This window comes from Rissa tridactyla, chromosome 12, assembly GCF_028500815.1.
Source record: "Rissa tridactyla isolate bRisTri1 chromosome 12, bRisTri1.patW.cur.20221130, whole genome shotgun sequence".
Lineage (NCBI taxonomy): Eukaryota > Metazoa > Chordata > Aves > Charadriiformes > Laridae > Rissa > Rissa tridactyla.
The window spans coordinates 10,914,822-10,936,048 of NC_071477.1; the positions used below are offsets into that span (position 1 = coordinate 10,914,822).

At 53.6% G+C, this 21,227-nt stretch overlaps 1 protein-coding gene across 3 annotated transcripts; it reads left to right on the forward strand.

Annotated features, from left to right (window-relative positions):
• Nucleotides 1–177: 177 nt before the first annotated feature.
• Nucleotides 178–12,721, forward strand: GDAP1L1 (ganglioside induced differentiation associated protein 1 like 1). Of its 3 annotated transcripts, XM_054218570.1 has the most exons (6): nt 178–357; nt 3,205–3,397; nt 6,809–6,982; nt 9,072–9,169; nt 9,354–9,468; nt 12,378–12,721. In XM_054218570.1, exons 1-6 carry the CDS (start codon nt 178–180, stop codon nt 12,719–12,721), a joined length of 1,104 nt encoding a protein of 367 aa, XP_054074545.1. The 3 variants fall into 3 exon arrangements, with proteins under 3 accessions (XP_054074545.1, XP_054074546.1, XP_054074547.1); XM_054218571.1 differs by lacking the exon at nt 6,809–6,982; XM_054218572.1 differs by lacking the exons at nt 9,072–9,169; nt 9,354–9,468.
• The last annotated feature ends 8,506 nt before the right edge of the window (nt 12,722–21,227 follow it).

Below are 21,227 nucleotides of genomic sequence, written 5' to 3' on the forward strand. Positions count from 1 at the left end.
CCCCGCCACCGCCATCCTCTCCTGTGACCCCCCCGGTGCCCACCGCCCCGCGCTGCCCACCCCAGCCGGGGAGATGGAGCTGCCCCGGGAGTGATGCTGCTGGCAGGAGCCCATGTGATGCTGGGCTAGCGCCGCTCTCGCTCCCTCGTCCCTCTCCCCGCTTGCTCGCAGGCTGTCATGGCGACTCCCAATAATGTTACTCCCACCAACTGCAGCTGGTGGCCCATCTCGGCGCTGGAGAACGACGCAGGGAAATCCACGGAGGGGGAGGAAAACCAGGACCCGACAGACCCCGCTCTCAAATCCCAGGACAGGCTGGTTTTGTACCACTGGACCCAGTCCTTCAGCTCACAAAAGGTAAAAAATACAATGGCTCGGCCGGAATCCTGGGGAAGAATCACCTCCAGTCCCCAGGGCATCCCCTTGCCTGGGGGGGACGGATGCACTCACGGGGAGAACAAGGGGCTGGTCCCCATGGCTGGCGAGGGCAGCAGCGTGTGGCCAGGCAGTTCTTTTGTACCTGCGGTTGCGTTTTAACAGCATCTGCCTGTGGAGGGGATGGGGATGGACTGCGGGGGGCTCAGCCAAATCCTGCTTTTGCTTTGGGATCGTGGCTTGTACCGGGAGCCGCCTCGGCTTTGTGCTGGCTCACAGCATGGCCAGGAGCGCAGACAAAGGCTGAGACGGGCCGCGGGACCACCCTGCCGCCGGGATGGGGGGAGGCAGCCCCCGGCCAGGCTCCTTCCAGGGACCGGACCGCGTCACGCAGCAACGATTTACCCCTGACGTTGCAGCAGCGCCCTGGAAATCCTATTCCAAGGGTGCCCCAACGAGAAATCACATTTTCCAGGCGAGAGTAAGCGTTCATTTTGCAGCACAGCAGTTGTGTAGCAAACCTGACCTTCTCCTCCCGGCCCCAAAGCCCCCGACATTCCCGTGCCATTAATGTCATATGGGGAATGGGCTATTCAGAGGGGTGGGGGGAACACAAAGTTGCCCCAGTTCAAGGGTGCCCCTTGAGCCCCGCAGCCCGGCGGGGAGGCCGAGGGCAGAGACGCAGGTTCCCGCTTGCGGGCACAAAGGAAGGGGAAGGTGCCCATTGCAGCAGGGCGGCTGCACATGGTCGGCTTCACCGCCGCCGGCAGCGGGTGACTAATGGGCTTCTGATCTGCACCGGCGAGGGATGCTCATCCCCAGCTCCCCCGCCTCGTGCCGGGCTCTCTGTTATTTTTTTGCCTTGGTGGTTTGGCCACCGGCAGCAGGGAGGCAGCGGCGAAGGCACTTCTTGTATGGGGTTTCCTACAACCAGCCTCACGTCTGCGGGGCTGGGGACGCTGGGGACAGGGCAGGGCACAGTGAGAGCCACAGCACCCCCTGGCACCCCCTCGAGCTTCGCCTTTGAGGTCACTTGCAAGGAAATAGCGTTTGCTGGAAGGCGGCCGAGCCCAGGCTGGCGTGATGGGTGTCGCGGGGCGGGGGCTGCACGGGACCCCCCTGCAGAGGAGTTTTTGCTTGGAGCCGGCTGCAGGAGAAGCTTTTCCTGCTCTGCCCCGGGAGCTGCTCAGAACCACGCTCACAGATCCCCACAGATCCTCCCTGTGGGGAGCATCCTGAGCCCCCACCAGCATCCAGCCCTCCCTGCAAAAGGATTTTTGGAGTTTTACAGCCAGCATTGGGTTTTTCCACCAGATGCCCTATCTCAGCCATGCTGTCGCTGCAGGGACCAGCTGGGGGGCTGGGAACGTTTCATCCCCCCTGGCTCGGACTCATCCTCAGGGTGTTGGCAGGGGATCCCCTCGCCCGCAGGCACCGGGGTTAGCTCGGGAGCTGAGCCCTCCTGCCTGCACTGCCTCCTGCCAGGCCTTCGGCCTCGGCTCTTGATAGCAGAAGGGGGAAGCACGGGGAGTTTGGGGAGATGCCCTGGGGGGTCCTGCCTGGGGTTTATCCATCAGCAGGGAGGAAAAGGCTGAGGGCAAGTTGCAGTTGAAGGAGCCAGGCTTTCCCTTGTTTGACTCTAAAAGAAAAAATTAATTTGCCAGCCCTATAAATAATTAATGACTGATTCCCCAGGAACTCTGAAGTACTCATAGAAATGCTTATATTTGTTAAGTTGTATTTTTAGCTGCTGCTAGTTGGAGGAAAACAAGTTATTTTCCCTCATCTGGTAGTTCTGTAAATCATGGCTGTCTCACATCCCCTGAGGTGTTTTTTTTTCCCCTGATTGACATACTTAGCTCCTAACGGTCAGGTTTTTTTATAACCCAGAAGCATAAAATGCCATCCCTGAGTGTATGTTCGGCACCATCTCACGCAGAGAGCAAAGCAGTGGGATCAGCCCTGAGGGCCAGGGATGCCAGCAATGGGGATGGTGCCCCACATCCAGCCCCGCTCCTGCCTCCTCCTGCCCCTTGGCACTGCTGGACTCCACTTTCCCACCCACAAGATGGGTGGGTGCCACCCCAGCAGTGCCACTCGCTGGCCCGGGGCCGGAGGAGGGCAGTGGCAGGGCAGGCAGCCAGTTTGGCACAAGAAGTGTGATGGCAGCAGGCAATGCCCCTGGGCCGGCAGCACCATGGAGCAGGAGGGATGCCCTGCAGGGGCTGCCTCCATGAAACAGACCCTTCTACCTGCTCAAAAAGTGCCTAGTAAAGCCAGAGCCCACCCCCGAGCATGGGACATACCTGAGTTAGCATCCAAGCCTTCTTCAGCCAGGCAGTAGCACCCACTGGGTGCAAACTGTAGCAACGCTGCAGCCTCTTCCTCCTCCTTTTCTTCCTCAGGTGTGTGCTGGGCTGTGCTGGGACCCACAGCAGCACCACTGACCCCTCCCAGCTGGGGAGCTGCCACCTCCCTCCACCTGCTGCCGAGGGATGGGCTCTCAGCCCTCCAGCCCCTCTGCCTGTCGCATGGGCCAGCAGCGACCAAAGGGAGGATGGGCCGTGACCCCACAAAGTTCAGATGGGTTTGGGTCTCCCCAGTTTCCTGGGAAGGGAAATCCTCGCTTGGCTGCCTGGCTTTTGCAGCTGCCCTGTGCCAAGAGCCGCTTGGCTTCTTGCAGGACGAGGTGTCTCCTGGCACATCACTGTCCTTGGGTGGCTGGGGAGGTGAGATGGGTGGCGATGGGGTTCTTGGGGTGCATCAACAGCTCTCAGGGCCGGTTCAGTGTGTGGGGCTGAGCCCTTTCTCCCCGGCCTCTTGCCCCAGGTGCGGCTGGTCATCGCGGAGAAGGGGCTGCCCTGCGAGGAGCGGGACGTCAGCATGCCCCTGATGGAGCACAAGGAGCCCTGGTTCATGCGGCTCAACCTGGGGGAGGAGGTGCCCGTCATCATCCACAGGGACAACATCATCAGCGATTACAACCAGATCATCGACTACATGGAGAAGAACTTCACGGGAGGTAACGAGGGGGTGGGCTGCATCTCCCGGGGGGAACTCAGGTCTAATCCAGATGCTGTTGGCCAAATACACCCACCTTTGCCTGGATAGTTTCATCTTTACCCCAGAAGAGCAGCAAGCCACCAGCTGTCCACAAACTTTTACGTTTTCCCATGAAAATGAAGGATTTCCATCAGAAATCCCCAAATGTCCCTTGGACCTCCCCTGCTGGCCCTGGTGCTGACATGCCTCCAAGAAAACTGCCTCTTTAAAGCCAAAGACAACTGTGCTGGGGACCATGGGAGGATAATGTGACACAAGCCCAGAGAAAGGGACAGCCAGGAGATGGAAGCTCGTATTCCCCCCGGAGCAGGGCTGGGGTCAGTTGCCAGCCAAGCCCGGCACACCGGGATGCTGAGACGGTGCTCGAAGGCGGCTGTTTGCAGGACCACTGCAGCAAGCAGCCTCTCCCCAGCATCTCACGTCCCTTCGCCCTCATTTCCCCCACCCTGCGGGCTGTCAGGCTGGGACGCTCCGTCGGGGAGGCTTCAAAGCCGAGCAGGGAGCTCGGGCTGTGCCGTCACGACGCTCGCCCCAGCATCCATCCCCCTTGCAACAGAGACATCAAAAACATCTCAAAATAGCTCCCGAAGCAAGGGCATCTTGCCAGCTCAGCTGCTGTCCTCTCCCGGCCCCGCCGCGGTGGTGCTGCTCGGCAGAGACACGATGCTCGCTCGCTGGCGGGGCAGTGGGGATGGGACTGGTCAGGAGAAGCCCATGCCGGCAGCGGGTTCCAGGGAATGGCAGTCACTTTCCTGCCTGGCAGCAGCCCCAGGACCAAGGGGCATCACGGAGCATCGCTCCGTGGTCCCCGCACTGCGCAGCAGCTTCACCCAGTCTCTGGGAAGGGCAGGTGGTCCAGCATATGTGACAACAGGCTGTCCCAGCGGGAGGGGAACACAGCATTGCCCATGAACTGGGAAACTCCCGTCATTGAGATTTTCCAGCCAGGTACAATTTCTTTCCTTTTCACTGAGAAGTGGAGAGGGCCCGGAGCATCGCTCCCTGCTGCGTGCTCTGCCCCGAGCCATCGCCCACCAACGCCAGCTGGCAGAAGCGTTACCAGGATGCTGCGGTGTTGGTCCAAAGGGGAATCACCCACCTCGCAGAAACGTGCAGGGCTTGAAAATGCCTTTATAAGAAGGTGTTTTCACTGAGTTATGTTTTTCCCTGGGCTGTGAGCGTGGCCTTTTTCAGTTACTTACATGCACCCTGAAGGACAGCTATCAGTAAAAGGTTGTGCGATGAGCAATGTTCTTTTTTTTTCCCCCAAAAAAAGCAGTGAATAGTGCCCATAAGCCACCTTTGAGGTTGCTTCTCTCTAGGGCACGGCCTGGCAGTGCCAAGAAACCACTGATGGGTCGGCTGGTGGCAATGCATCTCAGAGCCTGGGGCGAGGGGCTCCTCCACAGGTGCACCCCCAGATCATCCTTCTGAGCCTCCCCCTGGGCCAGCTTTGCGCAGCCCGTCAGTGGCTCGCTATATAGGGTGGCTCTTTGTCAGGGAGTGGAGCGATAGGACAAGGGGTAAAGGTTTTAAACTGAAAGGGGGGAGATTTTAGATTAGATGTTAAGAAGAAATTCTTTACCCTGAGGGCGGTGAGATACGGGAACAGGTTGCCCAGAGAAGCTGCGGCTGCCCCATCCCTGGCCCCATCCCCGTTCAAGGCCAGGCTGGACGGGGCTTTGAGCAGCCTGGTCTATGGGAGGTGTCCCTGCCCATGGCAGGGGGGTTGGAACTAAATGATCTTTAAGGTCCCTTCCAACCCGAACCATTCTATGATTCTATGATATGAAACTGCAGCCCATACGTGCAGGTCTGCCGTGGTGTGCAAAGGCGTCCCACGAAAAAACCTCCCTGGAACATACTGAAGGACGTGGGCTGGCGGCCAGCACGCCGCTATTTCATTGTGGTCGTTCCGTCTCGCTGCTGGATGGGGCAGTTGCTCTGGATGTGCTGGTTTCCAGCCTCGGCACCAGCCCTTTGGCTGCTGGCTGTGAGCCCTGTGGAAGGAGCACACACAGTCTATAGGTCGGTTATTATTTTTTCGTTCAGCCAGTCACTTTTCTTGGATGGAAAATCCCTGTTTGGAGAGCCAGAGCCCAGGCAGGGCAGACAGCGAGCAGCCCGCAAGTAGGGAGGAGCTACCAACACGTCCCCTCGCTCAGGGGACAGTAACGCTGATGCCCATCGGTCGGAACGACTTTATGGAGCCTACCAGCAGAGCCCCGAATCGGAGCTACCCCGAATCGGAGCTGCTGGAAGGTTTGCAATACCGGAGTTGCCAAAATTTCCCTGGCTCCTGTCCAGCCACAGGTGTGATGCTGCCTGGTCCAGGACAGGGTGAGCTGTGCTTCTCTGCCGGGTGGGCAATGCCAGGCTGTGCCCCCAGCCTTGCTCCTGCCACTGGCATCAGGGCCGGGCAGAACTGTCATTTCAGACCCTTAATTAAGGAGCCACGTTGGCCATGTCTGCCAAAATCCTTCTGTTGATGCGCCTTAACTCAGCCCGAGACGCCAGCACACGGTGAGCCCTGCACTGCGGACGGCGTGTGGGCGACCGGGTGTACCGAGTCCTGGTGGTAAATTTACTCCCTACCTATTAACTGCTATCTGCAAACGCCATAAACATTTATGATCCCATAAAAAAGTGGACCTGATATTCTTGGGGGAGACGAGAGCAACATTTCTCTCCTTGTGGTGTCATCTGCTGTGTATTTTGAGCTGAAAGTGTAATAAAAAGAGCAAGATACAAACTGCCACCCGCAAAACATGAATAAAACCCAACGAGGCGAGGGAGGTGCTGAGTCGTCCGGGTCGGGGGATGCTCCTGCAGCTGAGGCACCGGCTGAGTGTGGAGGGAACGTGTGCTGGGCTCCTTTTTCGGTCATCATCTCCCTGATTACCCATTTTGAATGGAATTTTCGAGGAAGCCCAAGAAAATTAGGCACCTCATTGCCACTGGTGTAATGAGTGTGTAACTCAGCAGATCCCAAACTCACATCCCTGTGGTTTAGATTTTTCTGCAGAACAGGAAGATTTTGTTCCTCTTCTGAGAGATGTGAAACCACAGTGTACAAATCCAGGGGCTGCAGAGGCGAAGGGCTTGCTCCACTGAGCTCCTGGGGCTGCGGGGCTGGGTAGTGACATACGTACATGTCCCTGTGGTCCTGCGGGCTCGCTGTCTCTGGGCACGGGCTGGCTGCGTTCCGGGATGGGATGAGCAGTGGGGATGGGGCAGAACCAAGTGGGGAGCATGATGTTGAGTCCTTGCTTGGAGGTAGCTCCGGCCAGGACTGCGCACTGGTGTCCCACGCAGGCTAACGAGCCACTAATGAGCGTCCCGCTAACAGCTTTCCCCTTTGCCCTGGCAGAAAACGTCACGCAGCTGATCCCGGAGCCGGGCAGCCTGCTGCACTCGCGGGTGCTGCAGTACCGGGAGCTGCTGGACTCGCTCCCCATGGACGCCTACACCCATGGCTGCATCCTGCACCCCGAGCTCACCACTGACTCCATGATCCCAAAGTACGCCACCGCTGAGATCCGCAGTAAGTCGCCTCTCCATGGGTCTGCCCAGGGCTCCCCCAGACCTTCCTTTAGGCTCGGTTTGGCTCCGCAGCATGGCTGGCCACCCTGCTCTTGCTCATCTGCCCTTTCCACCAACGAAGGCAGGGACAGAGCTGGGACACAGCAAAGCAGAGCTAGTTTGGGGGCTGCAGGCACCCTGTAGAAGCTTCCTAGCCCTGGGGGTGTCTGTGCTCCCATGGGTCATGCACGTTTTTCGCCCAGATTTTTCTAGAGCTCATGAATTTTCTCCCTGTCCCACATGTCCCCTCTCCCTCCCGTAGCTCTAAGGGCAAAGGTGGGTGACTACAGCCAGATTGAGTTGCAGATAGTGGATGAATCGGCATCAGACTGTGTACCTGACCTTCAAGTGCTCATGAAACATTGACGATGCTTAATATAACTCAATGGCAAGGATCGCTTCTGGAGAGAGTCCCTTGCCACAAACATGACCTTGTTAGGAGGGCACCAGCATGCCCCACATGTCTCCCCTCCTTTAGGCTCCGACCCCAAGCAGCACCCATAGCAAACAATCTTCCCCCCCTGCCCCTTTGTCTCTTCAGCTCCCTGGGTCACAGATGGTCCCTCTGAAACAGGACGCACTCACGCACAAAGAGAAACAGGCTGTTCCTGAGGTGTATGTACCTCATGGTCTGCCCTACCTCTGCTGGCACCCTGCACAGGCAGCTTTCCTCATGTCACTAAGTGTCACCTCCACCCCCAGAGCCCGTCCCCTCCCCAAAGGGTGCCGCTGCAATGCCTTCAGAGCCATCTGCCTCGCATCACCGCCCCAGTGCTCTGCTGAGGTCCTTAAAAACATCTCACTGTCCAAACCTCCTCCCTGGTGGCATTTTTCCACAGCCGCTGCAAAGGAGGGGCTGTGGGCAGATCCGCGGGGTGTCCCGGTGCTGGCAGTGCCCTTCCTCCCTGGCACATCCCCTACACCCTGGGCTGCCCTGTTGCAGTGGGCGCCAAGGCAAATCCACGTAGTTGTGTCCCAAGGAGAGGGTGAATCAAGGGCCAGGCTCTCCCAAGGCGAATAGGGAATGAAACCAGGGTGAAATCCAGGCTTCCCTCCAAGTTACAGCCCAAGGAGAGCCTTAGCTGGGAGCCTTAGTGAGCACAAGCTTCAAGGTTCGTGGTAGAAAAGAGTGAGTTTCACCATTTTGTAGCAAATGGTGCCAGCCAGCCCTGGCACCTCCCGCAGGTCGGCAGAGCCAAGCCCTTATTGGAGGGAACAAGGAGGGAGAGACAGATGGTCCCCTCGCAGGAAGAGATTAGCCCAGCTTTGGGTGATTTATGTCGTCCCTAAGGTGTTACTCTGCATGTCGTATTCCCTTCTTCCATTTACTCTGCTCCTTTCCCTCCATCCCTCCCTTGCACAAAGCCCTTGGCACCCTCCCTGTGCCCTGGGAGGGAGGAAGGTGGGCGTCTCTCCTGTGGTCCCAATGGGCTCCGCGCTACCGAATTGCATCCCTGGACACCGAGCCAGGGTGGGACAGCTTCATTCAGGGGGGGAGCATCCCCTCCCATGCCGCTCCCTGCACGCACTGCTCCGCGTGCACCCCCACACACGGGCAGCCATCTCAGACATCCCAAAGGATCGACCTGCTGGGGCTGGAGCTGCGGGAACCGGGTTATGGGGAAGCTCAGGGGTGTTCTTAAAAGAGTGGGAGACAGAGATCTGCTGGCGGGTCTGATATGAATCCAGCAGAGGAAATGAAGTGCTGGGACCCTCCCTGAAACCCGGAGAGATGGGACTCGCCAAGGCCAGGGAGGGGGATCTGCTGCGCCCCGCAGCCAGCGCTGCCCTGCCATGAGCGGATGGGGGAGCTGAAGAAGCCATGTGCCCTCAGGAGGGCATGCGATGCCCCAGCCACCCACTGCTATGACGACATGGTGTCAGCAAGCCATGAATTTGGCGCATTTTAGCTCTCTGGGCTGTTTTTCTTGGTGCCACAACACTATCTTGCATGAAGGACAAGGTACTTTGCTACTAGACACAAGGCCATCCCTACCCCCACCAAACAGCCCCCCCCCCCCCGCCCTTCCCCTCCGTCTGTCTCCCCCCAGGACATTTAGCTAACGCCAGCACGGACCTGATGAAGCTGGACCATGAAGAGGAGCCACAGCTATCGGAGCCCTACCTCTCCAAGCAGAAGAAGCTCATGGTAAGTGGGTCAAAGCCACACACATCTCTGGTGGTGGTGGGAGACATAACCCATGGACCTGCCATGGGCACCTGGTGCCTCGTGCCCCTGCATGGTTACAGGGAAATATGTCCGTCCGTCCGTCCGTCCTTCCATCCGTCCATCCACCCACCCATCCCCAGTCCTAACCCTGCTCTCCACCTAGGCCAAGATCCTGGAGCACGACAACGTGAACTACTTGAAGAAGATCCTTGGTGACCTGGCGATGGTGCTAGACCAGATTGAGGCTGAGCTGGAGAAAAGGAAACTGGAGTACCAAGGTAGGCACTGCGCTGGCTTTATGGGGTGTTTTTCCAGGCGAGACCAAGGTGCGACACCAGGAACAGCTGATGGCTTTGCACCTGATGAACATTCCCCACAGGGCAACCACCAGTGGAGCCAGGGTTGCCGCTGGGCTCTCCTGTTTTTGGGTACACCGATGTCATTGCAGCCGTGGTCTTACTAACCTCCGGCAAGCCACTCCTGCTCTGGGGAGCCCCCGGGCCCCTTGCCACAGGGGACAGCAGGACCCCTGTCCTCATGGCTGCTCTGTGGGAGCTCCAAAGTCATCACAGGGTGGTGGCAGGTCCCCTCTGCCCCAGCAAGGGGCTGCCAGTGGTTTGTTTAGGAAGGAGCAGGCTGGTCCAGCCTCTTGCACCACAAGGAGCACAGACTGACAAAAGCATGGGGTTGGTGACATGTCCCACAGCCAACTCCCCCCCATTCACCGGGCCGCGGCACATCCCGGCGGAGCGTGGGCAGGGAAATCTGTTTGGAACTTGAGGGGACCTGGAGGGGTGGGAGCCTTTACAGGACCTGCGTCAAACGCCAGCGGGTGGGAGAGAGCGACACCCACCATCCCTGACATCAAATACATGCTGCTGGGTGCCTGCCGAGAGCCACCCCGGCGCCCTGGCAGACAAGGATGCATGGGCACAGCTGGGCATCCCTTGTCCCGCCGTCACCCCAGGATGACGCCGTCATCCTCCTGTCCCCGCTGCCGGCAGGGTTCATAATCCCAGCCCCGGGACGGCTGGTAGCCGCCAGCGCTGCGGTGCCAGGTCCGGAGCAGAGCTCAGGCGCAGTTAATCAGGGGATGGTCCCACAGCTGCCCCTACCCTTGGGGCCGGCCTCGGCCGCGGGGAGCCGTGCGTCACGCTCGGGGACACACCGAAGGGCCCTCGGAGGTGCTAAGGTCGGGCCCTGCAAGGCACCGGGTTGGGGATTTGCTGAGAGCTCTGGTCGATTCACAGCGGCACCCTGCATGGCCCTAATTGCCTCCAACGAACACCCTCATTAACGGATCCGAGACCTGGCGCAGCTCAGCAGAACTCAGCCTAATGAGGTGCCCTTGGAGGACGTCCCGGGCGCCTGGAGCAGTGCGGTGGCTGCTGCCGGCACCCGGTCGCTCCGCTGCCTTCGGTCCTCATGTGTGGTTCCTGCCCTCTGCTCTGGGCCCCCAAAGTCCCCCCGCTGTGGCCACGGCCAGGTCGGGATCTCGGCAGTGGGCACAAGCACCAGCCCTTTGGCAACCTCCCAGGAGCCGCAGTGCAGCAGCTCTCCTCCCACGCAGCCCCGGCTGCCGGCCCCGCAGCGCAGCAATGCAGGCAGGGCAGGGGGAGGGTGGGAGATGCCGCAGGAAGCACGGGGCGACCCCCCGGCCACAGGCACCTGCTGGGCTGGGACGGGCTGATCCCAGCTGGAGCCACTGCGGATGCAACGGGGACGAGTTGCCCTTGCCCGTGCTTCTGCCCCGGGGTACCCACAGCCGGGTCCAGACCGCACCAGCGGGTGCAAGCCCAGAGCCAGGAGGAGCAGGGCTGGATCACAGCCCTCTACCAAAGTCACCATCCTCACCCGTGCTTTCTCCTTCACCCACAGCAGTGCCCAGGAGCAAGACAGGGACTGCAGCCCCGCTTCCCTCACCTCCCAGCCGGAGCATCCTCAGGGTCCCCAGAGCACCCAGGAGGCTCCAGCCACAGCACCCCCACAATTCATTAGTCACCAAAAACATTTATTGACTAATTAGGCACAGGCAATCTGTCCATTTGGGCTGTGCCTCTAGCAGGATCAGGCAGGCTGCCAGGTGGCTACAAACGAGGGCTGCTAATTACCAGTAATTCCCCTGGCCTGGCCCCGCAGGCAGCACCAGAGCGTGCACAGGAGTGCACTAAAGATGCCGCTCTCTCCCTCCCAGATGTTAACAGTCACAGCACAATGGAAGGACCCCAAAATTAAGGATTTAGTGCAAAGCTGGGGGCTCAGGCTAGATGGGGACAAGTTTCGTGTCCCTTCTGCTGTTCTTCCTTACCTGCACCTCCCGTCATCTGCCTTAGCTGCATCCCAGCCCTGCTCCTTAGCATTGAAAGGGCATCCGGGGACTGCTTAACACTATCCTGGTCTGAGCCCACTTCTTCCAGCCTAACAGCAACTTGGTTTATTTGTAGACATCTCCCTCGTCAGGTTATTTCCAGGGTCACCCCTTATCAGGGGCCGTCAATGCTTTGGTGCCCGTCCTCACACCCAGCATTCGCACCGAGCTCTGCCTGCCCCAAAAACCTGGTACTCGGCACAGATGTGCTGCCAGTTTTGGTGTCCCAGAGCTGGGTCCCTGCTGCAGGAGAGGGGACAGAGGCAGGAGCTCCCCGGCAGCCCGCGGGGAGGGCACCCAGGCCAGGCCAGCAAACGGTTTTGATTCCTGAGGATTTCTCACATCCCTAAAATAGGACAAGTTAACATGAGACTCCTGAAACAGCTCCCTGCGCAGCCAAGGACAAACTCCGCTGCTGTCCCCGAGCACGAACACAGCAGCAGGGGTCACCGCACCGCATCTTCCTTCAAGAGAGGCCAAGGGCCCTTTTCCAGGGACCTCCTGGGTACGGGAGGATGCCATCTCCCGCTGCTCTTGACTTGGGAAAGAGGCAACAGAGCCATTTTGCAGGCAACGGTTGGTATCTTCACGTGGGCTATAAATGATCACTTCATATTCCCACCTTGGTGGCCCCACACATCCTCCATCACGTAGCCCGGTAGATGGGGTCTGATCTCTTGGGACATCAGAGAGCTGAGAAAAAACACGCCAGGTCTATGCAAATGCTCCAGCCTTCGTGGACCTTTTGAGCAAGCCTTTAGGTGTTCACCCAAGGGTTTCTTCTTAACCCGACCTTCTCTCTTGCTTCTCTCTCTCCAGGGCAGAAGTGTGAACTTTGGCTCTGCGGATGTGTCTTTACTTTGGCCGATGTCTTGTTAGGAGCAACCCTGCACCGCCTGAAGTTTCTGGGACTCTCTAAGAAATACTGGGAAGATGGCAGCAGACCTAACCTACAGTCCTTCTTCGACAGGATACAAAAACGCTTCGCCTTCAGGAAAGTTTTGGGAGATATACATACCACACTCCTCTCTGCAGTGGTGCCCAATGCCTTCAGGCTGGTCAAGCGGAAACCTCCCTCCTTCTTCGGAGCCTCCTTCCTGATGGGATCTCTGGGAGGAATGGGATATTTTGCTTATTGGTACTTAAAGAAAAAATACATCTAGTGCTGGCTGCTCGGTGTTTAGTTTGGTGTCTCTGTGCTGTGTGAAATTATGATGAAGCCTCAGTAACTGTAATGAAATTTGAAGCAAGGTAATGAATAATTATATTGTTTAATGTAACATTCCATAGTCTAGAAGTAGAAACGTATACTGCAAGGAAATAAGACCACAACAACAACAACAACGAAATATGCGTCAACTTGTAAATGCCTTTTTTAGGTTTAAGTATTCAACTCCAGCGAGAGGCTCAGGGGTTCACGGGCTCAGCCATGCCCACCGGGAAGCGACGCCGCCTCCGGCACTGGCCAGCTCCAGTGGGAGAGACGGGAACCCCGGGAAGTTTCCTGACGCCCAGGTTAACTAATGAGACTCGGATAATCCGTCCTGTACGTTTGTGTTTCCAAATTGTTCACCGGCCACATTTCACACCTGCAGGTAGCGCGGACTCTCTTCTCCTAGAAGGCGTTGTGTTGTGCTCGGAGGCTTTCCTGGGAGCAGGGTGCAGTAGCTGGTCACAGTCAAGGTGGATTTGCATCCTTCAAATATCCATTTTTTAAATTATTTTCATTAAAAGGAATATTTTTTATTGAGCTGCTCTTAGAATGTATCCACTTTCTACGTCTGGTTTTGGTGGGCTTTTTTTTAAAAGAATTTAGCGTCTGTCTTTAACTGCTGCACTTTTTTCCTGAGATAAATCATTTTGACTTCCATCCTGAATTTTGGCACACGAAGGAGATTGTTGTTTTAAGCCTTTTGGCTCTGTCTCTTTGAGTTTTCTTTCAGGGATTTGCAAAGCCTCTTTCACCGACTGAGCGTATCCGGACTCTGAAAAAGTACGACCATTTTCAGAACTTTTCAGCACTTTCCTGAAGGCGCTTTGGCTTTCTCTTCCATCGGGGGCTCTTTTCTGTCATTTCCTCGCTGTGTGTTTTCTTAGGGACACTTTGCACAGAATCACGTTGATGACTTTCTTGTGCCTTTTGCATGTTGGAAAGAATAACGGGCCTCACTGCTACTCATGCTTTGAAAACGGAGATCCTCAATAAACCATTCAGGAGGAGAAACGGCTTCACATTTCTAAATGTGTTCAACATCCTTCTACTCTTATTTCAAAGCATGCCCGGGGGCAGAGGGATGCGCAGGTGGTTTGTGCTTTTTCTCATGTATTGCCTTCGTATAAAACTTGCATGGAAATAATACGGAATCACGGAATTTTTCAGAGTTGGAAGGGACCTCTAGAGATCACCTAGTCCCACTCCCCTGCTAAAGCAGGATTGCCTGGAGCACATCACTCAGGACTGCATCCAGGCGGGTCTTGAAAGTGTCCAGAGAAGGGACTCCACAACCTCCCTGGGCAGCCTGTTCCAGTGCTCTGTCACCCTCACCCTAAAGTTTTTTCTCATTTTGATCGGAACTTCCTATGTTCCAGCTTGTGCCCGTTACCCCTTGTTCTGTTACTGGGAAGCACCGAATGGCTCCATCCTCCTTAAACCCACCCTTTAGATACTTGTAAACATTAATAAGGTCTCCCCTCATACGTATTCCTCTTCCAAGGCACTCATTTCTGTAAGCGCTCAGCCTGCTAAGACCTCCTCTGGCTGGTTTTCCAAGCACTCCGGTGATCCCTAGTGAGCCGTGCTGCATTTCTAGGCTCGGGAATGTTATGCCAAGCGTGGCTGAAGCCATAGGAATTGCATTTGCCCCCAACTCAAAAATTAGCTTTATGTACTTGAAAGCAGCAGGATTCCCCGGGAGCTTTGGTTCTTGATACAACCTGGCAGCCACGGAATTGTGACTATTTAGCAGGAATTACAAGGGATGAGCACGTAGAGATTAGCCAATGCGCGAATTTATGCTGTGCTTGCCACAATTGCGTAGGCTGGTCTGACATACTTCTGGAATACAACGACCTGCGCAGCTGCAAAGGTGCTGTGATACCCCCAGTGATTAGGGCCACGCTTAAAACTGGCACGTGAGGACCCAAATCCACCCAAATCTGCCCGTGCAGACCAGGCACCTGCAGCCGAGCTGCCCAGTGAAACATCACAGACGCACGCTCCCCCAAATAACCGTTACGTATTTGCTTTGTGGCACCAATGACTTTGGAAGAAATAGTTATTATGCTTCTTTTTGAAGAGGGAGGCAAGAGGGTCCCCTGAGCTCATCCCTTTTGCTGAACGCAAAAGGTGTAAGAACACACAGGATAACCATAGTTCATCTGGTCCCTCAGCTGATATTAAACTCCCCAGAATAATTTATAAAAATACACCGACATGAAATCCTTACCAGGATTTCAACTTTTTACCTTCGTCCATTGTCCTACTCACACATTCCCTGGTGATCTTCGAAAGCTGATGATTCCTTTCCTTTTCTGTAGAACGGAATATTAATGGGGGTACAAGGCCAGGAAATCCAGAGAGAACAAGAGCAAATAGTCACTCCATTCCCAGGATTTCAGCCCAAAACTGAGGCAGAAGGAAGCTGTTTAGCAAGACTGCTGATGCTCACTTTGCTCCTCAGTTGTTTTGGGTTTGTTTTTTTTTTTTTTTTAAAGCAAAGAATAAATTTAAAATCATGGAGCAAATCAGAACTCCAAACACTGGAGAAAACAGGCGTTGGATTTGCTTTGGAGCACCCTGTTAAGATGCAGCCATGATAAAGAAGCCAGAGGCAGGGGCTGGAACAAGGCGCGGGTCAGTTTGGAGCAACACGTGAGAGCTGCCAGCCACGTCGCTTCGTGGGAAGCCAAAGATGCTGCAGTGATGAGTTTAGTACAGGTTCTCAGCTAGGACTATCCACTAATGCGCCTTTGTTTTAGACCAAATTAAAAAAAAAAAATAATAGTAAAAAAAAAAAAATCAGTGCTACTCCCTGTCGCTGAGCCTTGTTTCCCTGCCGTGGTAATGAAAAGACACCAGGACTTTGCTCCAGGGAAAAGCAATCCGGGAGAGCGATAAAAGACAATTACTGTGACAGGCAGAGGCTGGATTGATGTTCAAGAGCATGCTGAAACGAACCGGGAGATGAATGTCACCACCCCGATCGATCCAGATTAGCGAGTTACTATAAGCAGCCCTGTGGTGATTACAGCAGTCATAAAAAGTTGCTTTGGCTGTAGCTGATCTGAGACTAATCAGACTTTTTCTGCTCTAGTTCCATTTAAAAGGGGAGCCCACCGCACTGCCCTGCCATCAGACAGGCGCTGGCCCGATGCTCGCTACCCAAAGCGCTTTCCCTACACAGAAATATGAAAGTGACAGCAAAAATCTGTTTTCTCACTCTAGGACTTCAGGGTTTGCTCTCAGCAAGGCGTGGGGTGACAGCAGCACCCAAGGGGTAAGGCTGGAGGGTGAGGCACCTCAGAGATACTATTTGGAGCAAACCTCTGCTCTGGGACACCATAGGATTTGCTGCTGAGCCATTCTGTGGCAGCTGCTGCCACCGAAGCGCTGGTTTGGCCGCACCAGGCAACAGAGGGAATGGCTCGTGAGGTATCTTGCACCAAATCCTTCTGTGTACCCGATCCCGCTCCAGTTAGGGGCCTGCCTTCTTTGGCTTTACTCTACGTGTGTACTTATTTACCCCAGCAAATGTTTACCCTTCAAAATCTCTGTGGTTTTGAGGCAAATGTGCTTCTAGGCACCTCAGGGCCCTAAATCTGTCTGTGCTGTGGAACTTTTAATTATCAGAGTGGATAAAATCAGGGGCTAGTTGTCAAGTCCAAGCCACTCCAAGTACCTCTGAGACGGAGCTTCATGACACCGAGCGAGCCCACGAGGAGCTCCCTCCTTGTCACTCCCTCCTCCCTCCCCAGCTTCTGTTTAAGGGGCTCCCAATGGTCAGATCTGTACAACTACAGCTTCTGAAATCTTTTTACTCCTACAGGTTTTGCTTAAAAAACTCAATTATAAAAATGGAAAAATGTACATGTCGGTCTTGCAGCTGGCTGGCAGCCTTCTCCTTTGCTTGTTCAAGGGATGGAGAAGACCTCTCCATGCAGAATAATGGATTTCAAAACCGAGCTTGCCAGAGGACGGGGAACACACCACAGAGCCTGTCTGTCACAGGTTGCCAAAGAAATCGAGATCAAGGGCTCTCTAAGAATACTTAGTGACCATCCTGTGGCCCTCTCAGAAATTAATTTCTGAGTCTTGCTCTGTTTCTGAAGGAAAAGAAACACCCATACCAGCCCGCTGCCATTTCAGTCTCCTGGCTAAGGAGGAAAGGGGGATGGTGTAAGAGCTGTTCCTTCAAGCGAGGGAAACCCTCTTTCTGCTGTGAAAATATATGAAGGGCTTCCCCACCTGAGAACAGCAAACAGAAAACATTAAAGCTTGTGAAAAATATTTGACATCAGGTGGTGTTTGGTAGCGTTCACTGCTGTCATCAAGATCAAAGCCAAAACCACCCCGACTGGATCCACGACGTAGGCAGTGCGAATAACTAAACCCTCGGGCTCCTCAGAGATATATAGGATTAAAATAATATGGGATAATATAATAGTATATAGGATTAAAATAATATGGGATAATATAATAATAGTATTTTGAGATGGCCAGGGATAACATAAAATATGATAATATGGGGTTAAAAACTAAATAACCAAAGATCCAGGAAATAATGTACAACCTAAGAGCTAACGACTGTAACTCCACACCTGCAGTTATCTGTGGCGCGGCGGAGGATAAGGAGGTAACCTCACATCTCTTCACGCCATCAGCAAAGCCGCTATTACTACACAAGTCTGCGGAAAAGCTCCTTCTGCCGTGGTGGGACAGAATAAAGTCCCCGGCATGGGGACTCTCAGGCTGCGCCCAGAGAAAAGCTCAAACCCACAGGTGTGACTGGGAACAAAAACATCTGCGTGAGCGTGGTGTGGACAGGGAGAGATTTCGTACCCCTAAAGCACGGCCTCAGCGGTAAGTCAGAGAGGTTTTCAGGCGGAGCCGTCTATAACACTGAATCTAAAGTTTTAAGCAGTAGTGAAAAAAACACTAGAACTCGTATTCTGAGATAAAGGACATTCATGACAAACAAATTCCCTCATGCTGATTTCCAAATGACATATTTACTGTCATTGTCTTTTACTCTCCATTTTACACGCTTTCCTCTGAAGGATTAAACAGAGAGAACACAGTCTGCTTGTAACGCCTCCCAGTGAAAGGAAGAATACCACACACGGCATAAATAATTTAGGTGAAGAGTTGCTTTGTCAGAGCCCAGCTGTCTGTGACCGCAGCTGCGGCGAAGGCAGAGGCTGTGGACTGCAGTAACCTGCGTGCTGCCCGCCAAGGCTCTACCCGCAGACGGCAGACGCCGTTGCCAAAGCAGATTCTTCCCGTTTCCACGCGACTTCGATGCTGAAGAATATCAACGAGCAAAGCGTCAACCTCTACCCGCTCCTCGGGAGCTCACGATAGGGGGCTTTTTCCTTTTTGTCTTTCTCCTCTGCACATTGATCAACTTTTTTTTCTTTCCGCTCTTTTCTTCTTTACCCCTCTCTTCCGTCCTACCCCTTTCCTCTCTCCTGGACCCCCCCGAGTTCACCCTCCGGCCGCAGACAGCCGGGGATAGATGCCCATTTCCAGAGACATTTCTGTCGCCAGGAGCCCAGGGGCTGTGAAGCTCTGCACCTCCCATTTCCACCTGCTGAGAAAGAACTGCTAAGAAATGAAGGAGACACGGTCTTGCTAGAAAGCTCTTAACAGCACAGACCAGCGACAGCTTCAGAAGCCTTTCTGTAAAAATAACAGCATCCAACCCCCTACTTTCATTGCCTCCTGTCTCAGCCCTTTCCTACCAGCACTTCATCTCTCCCGCGACCTAAATCCTTTTTAGCTCCAGGAGAGTTATCCAAATAAAGCTACTTTGCAATCAGAACAGAGCGTAACCAGGTCTGAGGGTGCTTTATAATGCTGCAGGCACTTCTTGACATAGAATTAAGCATTCTGCAGAGTTACGCGCTGTTTTGCACATGCTCTTTACATCACAAGGTCATGTCACTCCACTGCAAGCCTCCTGGAACACTCTTCTATTTTTGCTTACCAAAAGCAATTTCTTTCCATTCCGTGCCCTCGGAACCAACCACTACAGAACAGCAATCGGGAAGATTCTTGGCCACAAGCAAAAAAAAAAAAAAAAAAAAAAATCCCCAGAAAACAAAATAAGACAAAAACCCACCCTGGCATGATTTTTCTCTTAACTTCCAAATCATGACAATCAACCAAAAAAAAAAAGAAATTCTTAAAAAACTCAAACCTCTATCATTCCCATTCTTCTGAAAAACAAACCAGTCAGGTCAGGCTATGGCAAAGCTGGAGCAACAGTGCACAGTGCTGGGAAGAGCTGTGGTCTAGAACGACACTCTATCAAGCACACATTAAAGCCGTGCTCACTTCCATCATTTGCAAAACACAGAGGGCAGACCCCGAGTGCCATTCCGAATCCCCACAATCCTGCTGGGCTTGGATTTCCAAATTCACGTATTTGGATATAAGGCCAACAGGCTTCGAGGCCTTAGCATCATCTTTATTTTCAATTAATTTTGCATGGCTTTCTCCATCACATCAACTATTTTGAGCCACAACCTATTCAGCTGAATTTTCTCCAGCCCTGAGTCATGATGTTCAGGCTGTCACTGATGCAGTCACGCCGCGCGTAACCCCTTGGCACTGCTCATCTCCCCGTCCCCAGGAGAGAAGGAAGGCTCCGCAGAACAGAGGCTGCGCAGGATTCAGGGAAGAGATTTCCAAAGAGAGCTGACATTTACACTGAGGACATGCCTATTTATTGCGCTGCCATCAACAACGCTTCCCACAGATTAAATGCATTAAATTGTGCGACCGAGGGAATACGTGACCTAAAACTGCAAAACGAACCCAAGCTGGACATGCAAAAAGGCTTCAGAGATGCGAGACAAAAAATAATCATCATTTGTATTTACTTTGGTGCCACACTTTCCTTTCTTCAGTCTTACCCCACTAGGGAGACACACAGTACAAGTGCAGATCTCCTACCATCGTCAGGAAAAGCATGATTGAAAAAGGGCATTTTTCTGAATACTTCTTTCCCTTGATACTCAGCTCTCCTGAAAGGCTGGTGAAGCTCTTCACCTACTGCTTATTTTCTGTGCCATGTTATAGTGCCAAAGCTTTACAGAGACGTTACTCAGCTTGTTACAAGGCACACGGCATTGCCTGCGTTTTGTGATGGACAGAGGGTAGTTTAAAAATATATAATCTTTCAGACTAAACAGTACTACAAAATTGCCTGAAATTTCAGGGACTGCCCTCAATCCTGAGAGTAATTTCCATTTCTGCTTTCCCAACTTGTAACCTCTACATTCTCGCTATATATTTTGTTTAAGCCCTAAGGTACCCTTCTCATAGTCAAATGAATTAGCAATTTCCTACTAAACACCTGGGTGAAACCGCTGTTTACCAAAGTGCAGCGTGTGCTCCCGAGAAAAGGGCAAAGCTAACTCTACCGCCGCACCAAGTGGCACCGTCGCGTTACCTTCTCTTTCCTTCCAGGAGTTCAAGCACATCAGGCACAGTTCTGCTTCAGTGAATTAAGCCTGTGCTTTTTTCCAGGTGAACACCACTTTCAGTGACAGACCAACTCCCTTTTGACAACAGTTAATTAAGACTTCAGAGTCACAACAGCCTATTTTGCGAGTATTAATTACTTTTCATCTTAAGCTTTGGCAAAACACTTAAAAGAGGTGTAGACAAAACACAGAGAAAGCATGCATCTAGCAGAGGTAAAGAGCATTTATTATTAATCTGCACTCCAGGAAGCGAGGTGAAGCTATGAAAGAAATAGTCCCAGGAAACAGGTTTCTGAGTGGAGAGAGATAAACGCAGGCTGATCAAAAGGGAAAAGAGCTGGAAAAGGCTGATTGCAGAGAAGCTGCGGGGATCTGCTTTAAACTACGGTGGAAAAAACAGATACTATTTCACTAAGAAAAGTGACCATAGACTGTGTTCACAACTAAAGCCTGATTTTTCGAAGCATTTAATATATCACAGCAGCCCCTACATTTTCCACTAAAGCGCAACACGGGGCAGAACTGGGTGTTTCTCGTTTTGTCAAGAAAGCAGGATTTTACTTTTGCAGCCGCTCCATGACCCGAGTTTCAGTACACACAAATAAATTGGCAAACCAAGAATACTATTTAGCACCACCGAAGCATTCAAAGAGCAGGCTTGCTTTGAACAAAGACTTTGAGGAAGAATCCAACCCCAGTCTCAGAGACGTTTAAAGCCCAAACTGTTCAGATGGCTCTTACGAAAGATCGAAACTTTCCTGTTTGCCTGATCTTGCCTCCAAGTGACGCAAACATTTGAAAGCGTCCCAGGTAAGTGAAGAGTGAAATGAATCCTACTCCGGTTAATCTTCCCACCATGTTCTAGCTGAGACTCCCTTCCTTGCTGGCTCCAGCAGAGGAAAATGTTTAAGGCACCAAGAACGGTCTCATCCACCTCAGCCAGGCCAAACGCTGCTTCTG

Bases quoted from the DNA above. Each gene is read 5' to 3' on its own strand.
- GDAP1L1 (XM_054218570.1), top strand. From the start codon at position 178: ATGGCGACTCCCAATAATGTTACTCCCACCAACTGCAGCTGGTGGCCC. The intron at 358-3,204 runs GTAAAAAATACA...CTCTTGCCCCAG, and splicing joins AGTCCTTCAGCTCACAAAAG to GTGCGGCTGGTCATCGCGGA. The intron at 3,398-6,808 runs GTAACGAGGGGG...TTGCCCTGGCAG, and splicing joins GGAGAAGAACTTCACGGGAG to AAAACGTCACGCAGCTGATC.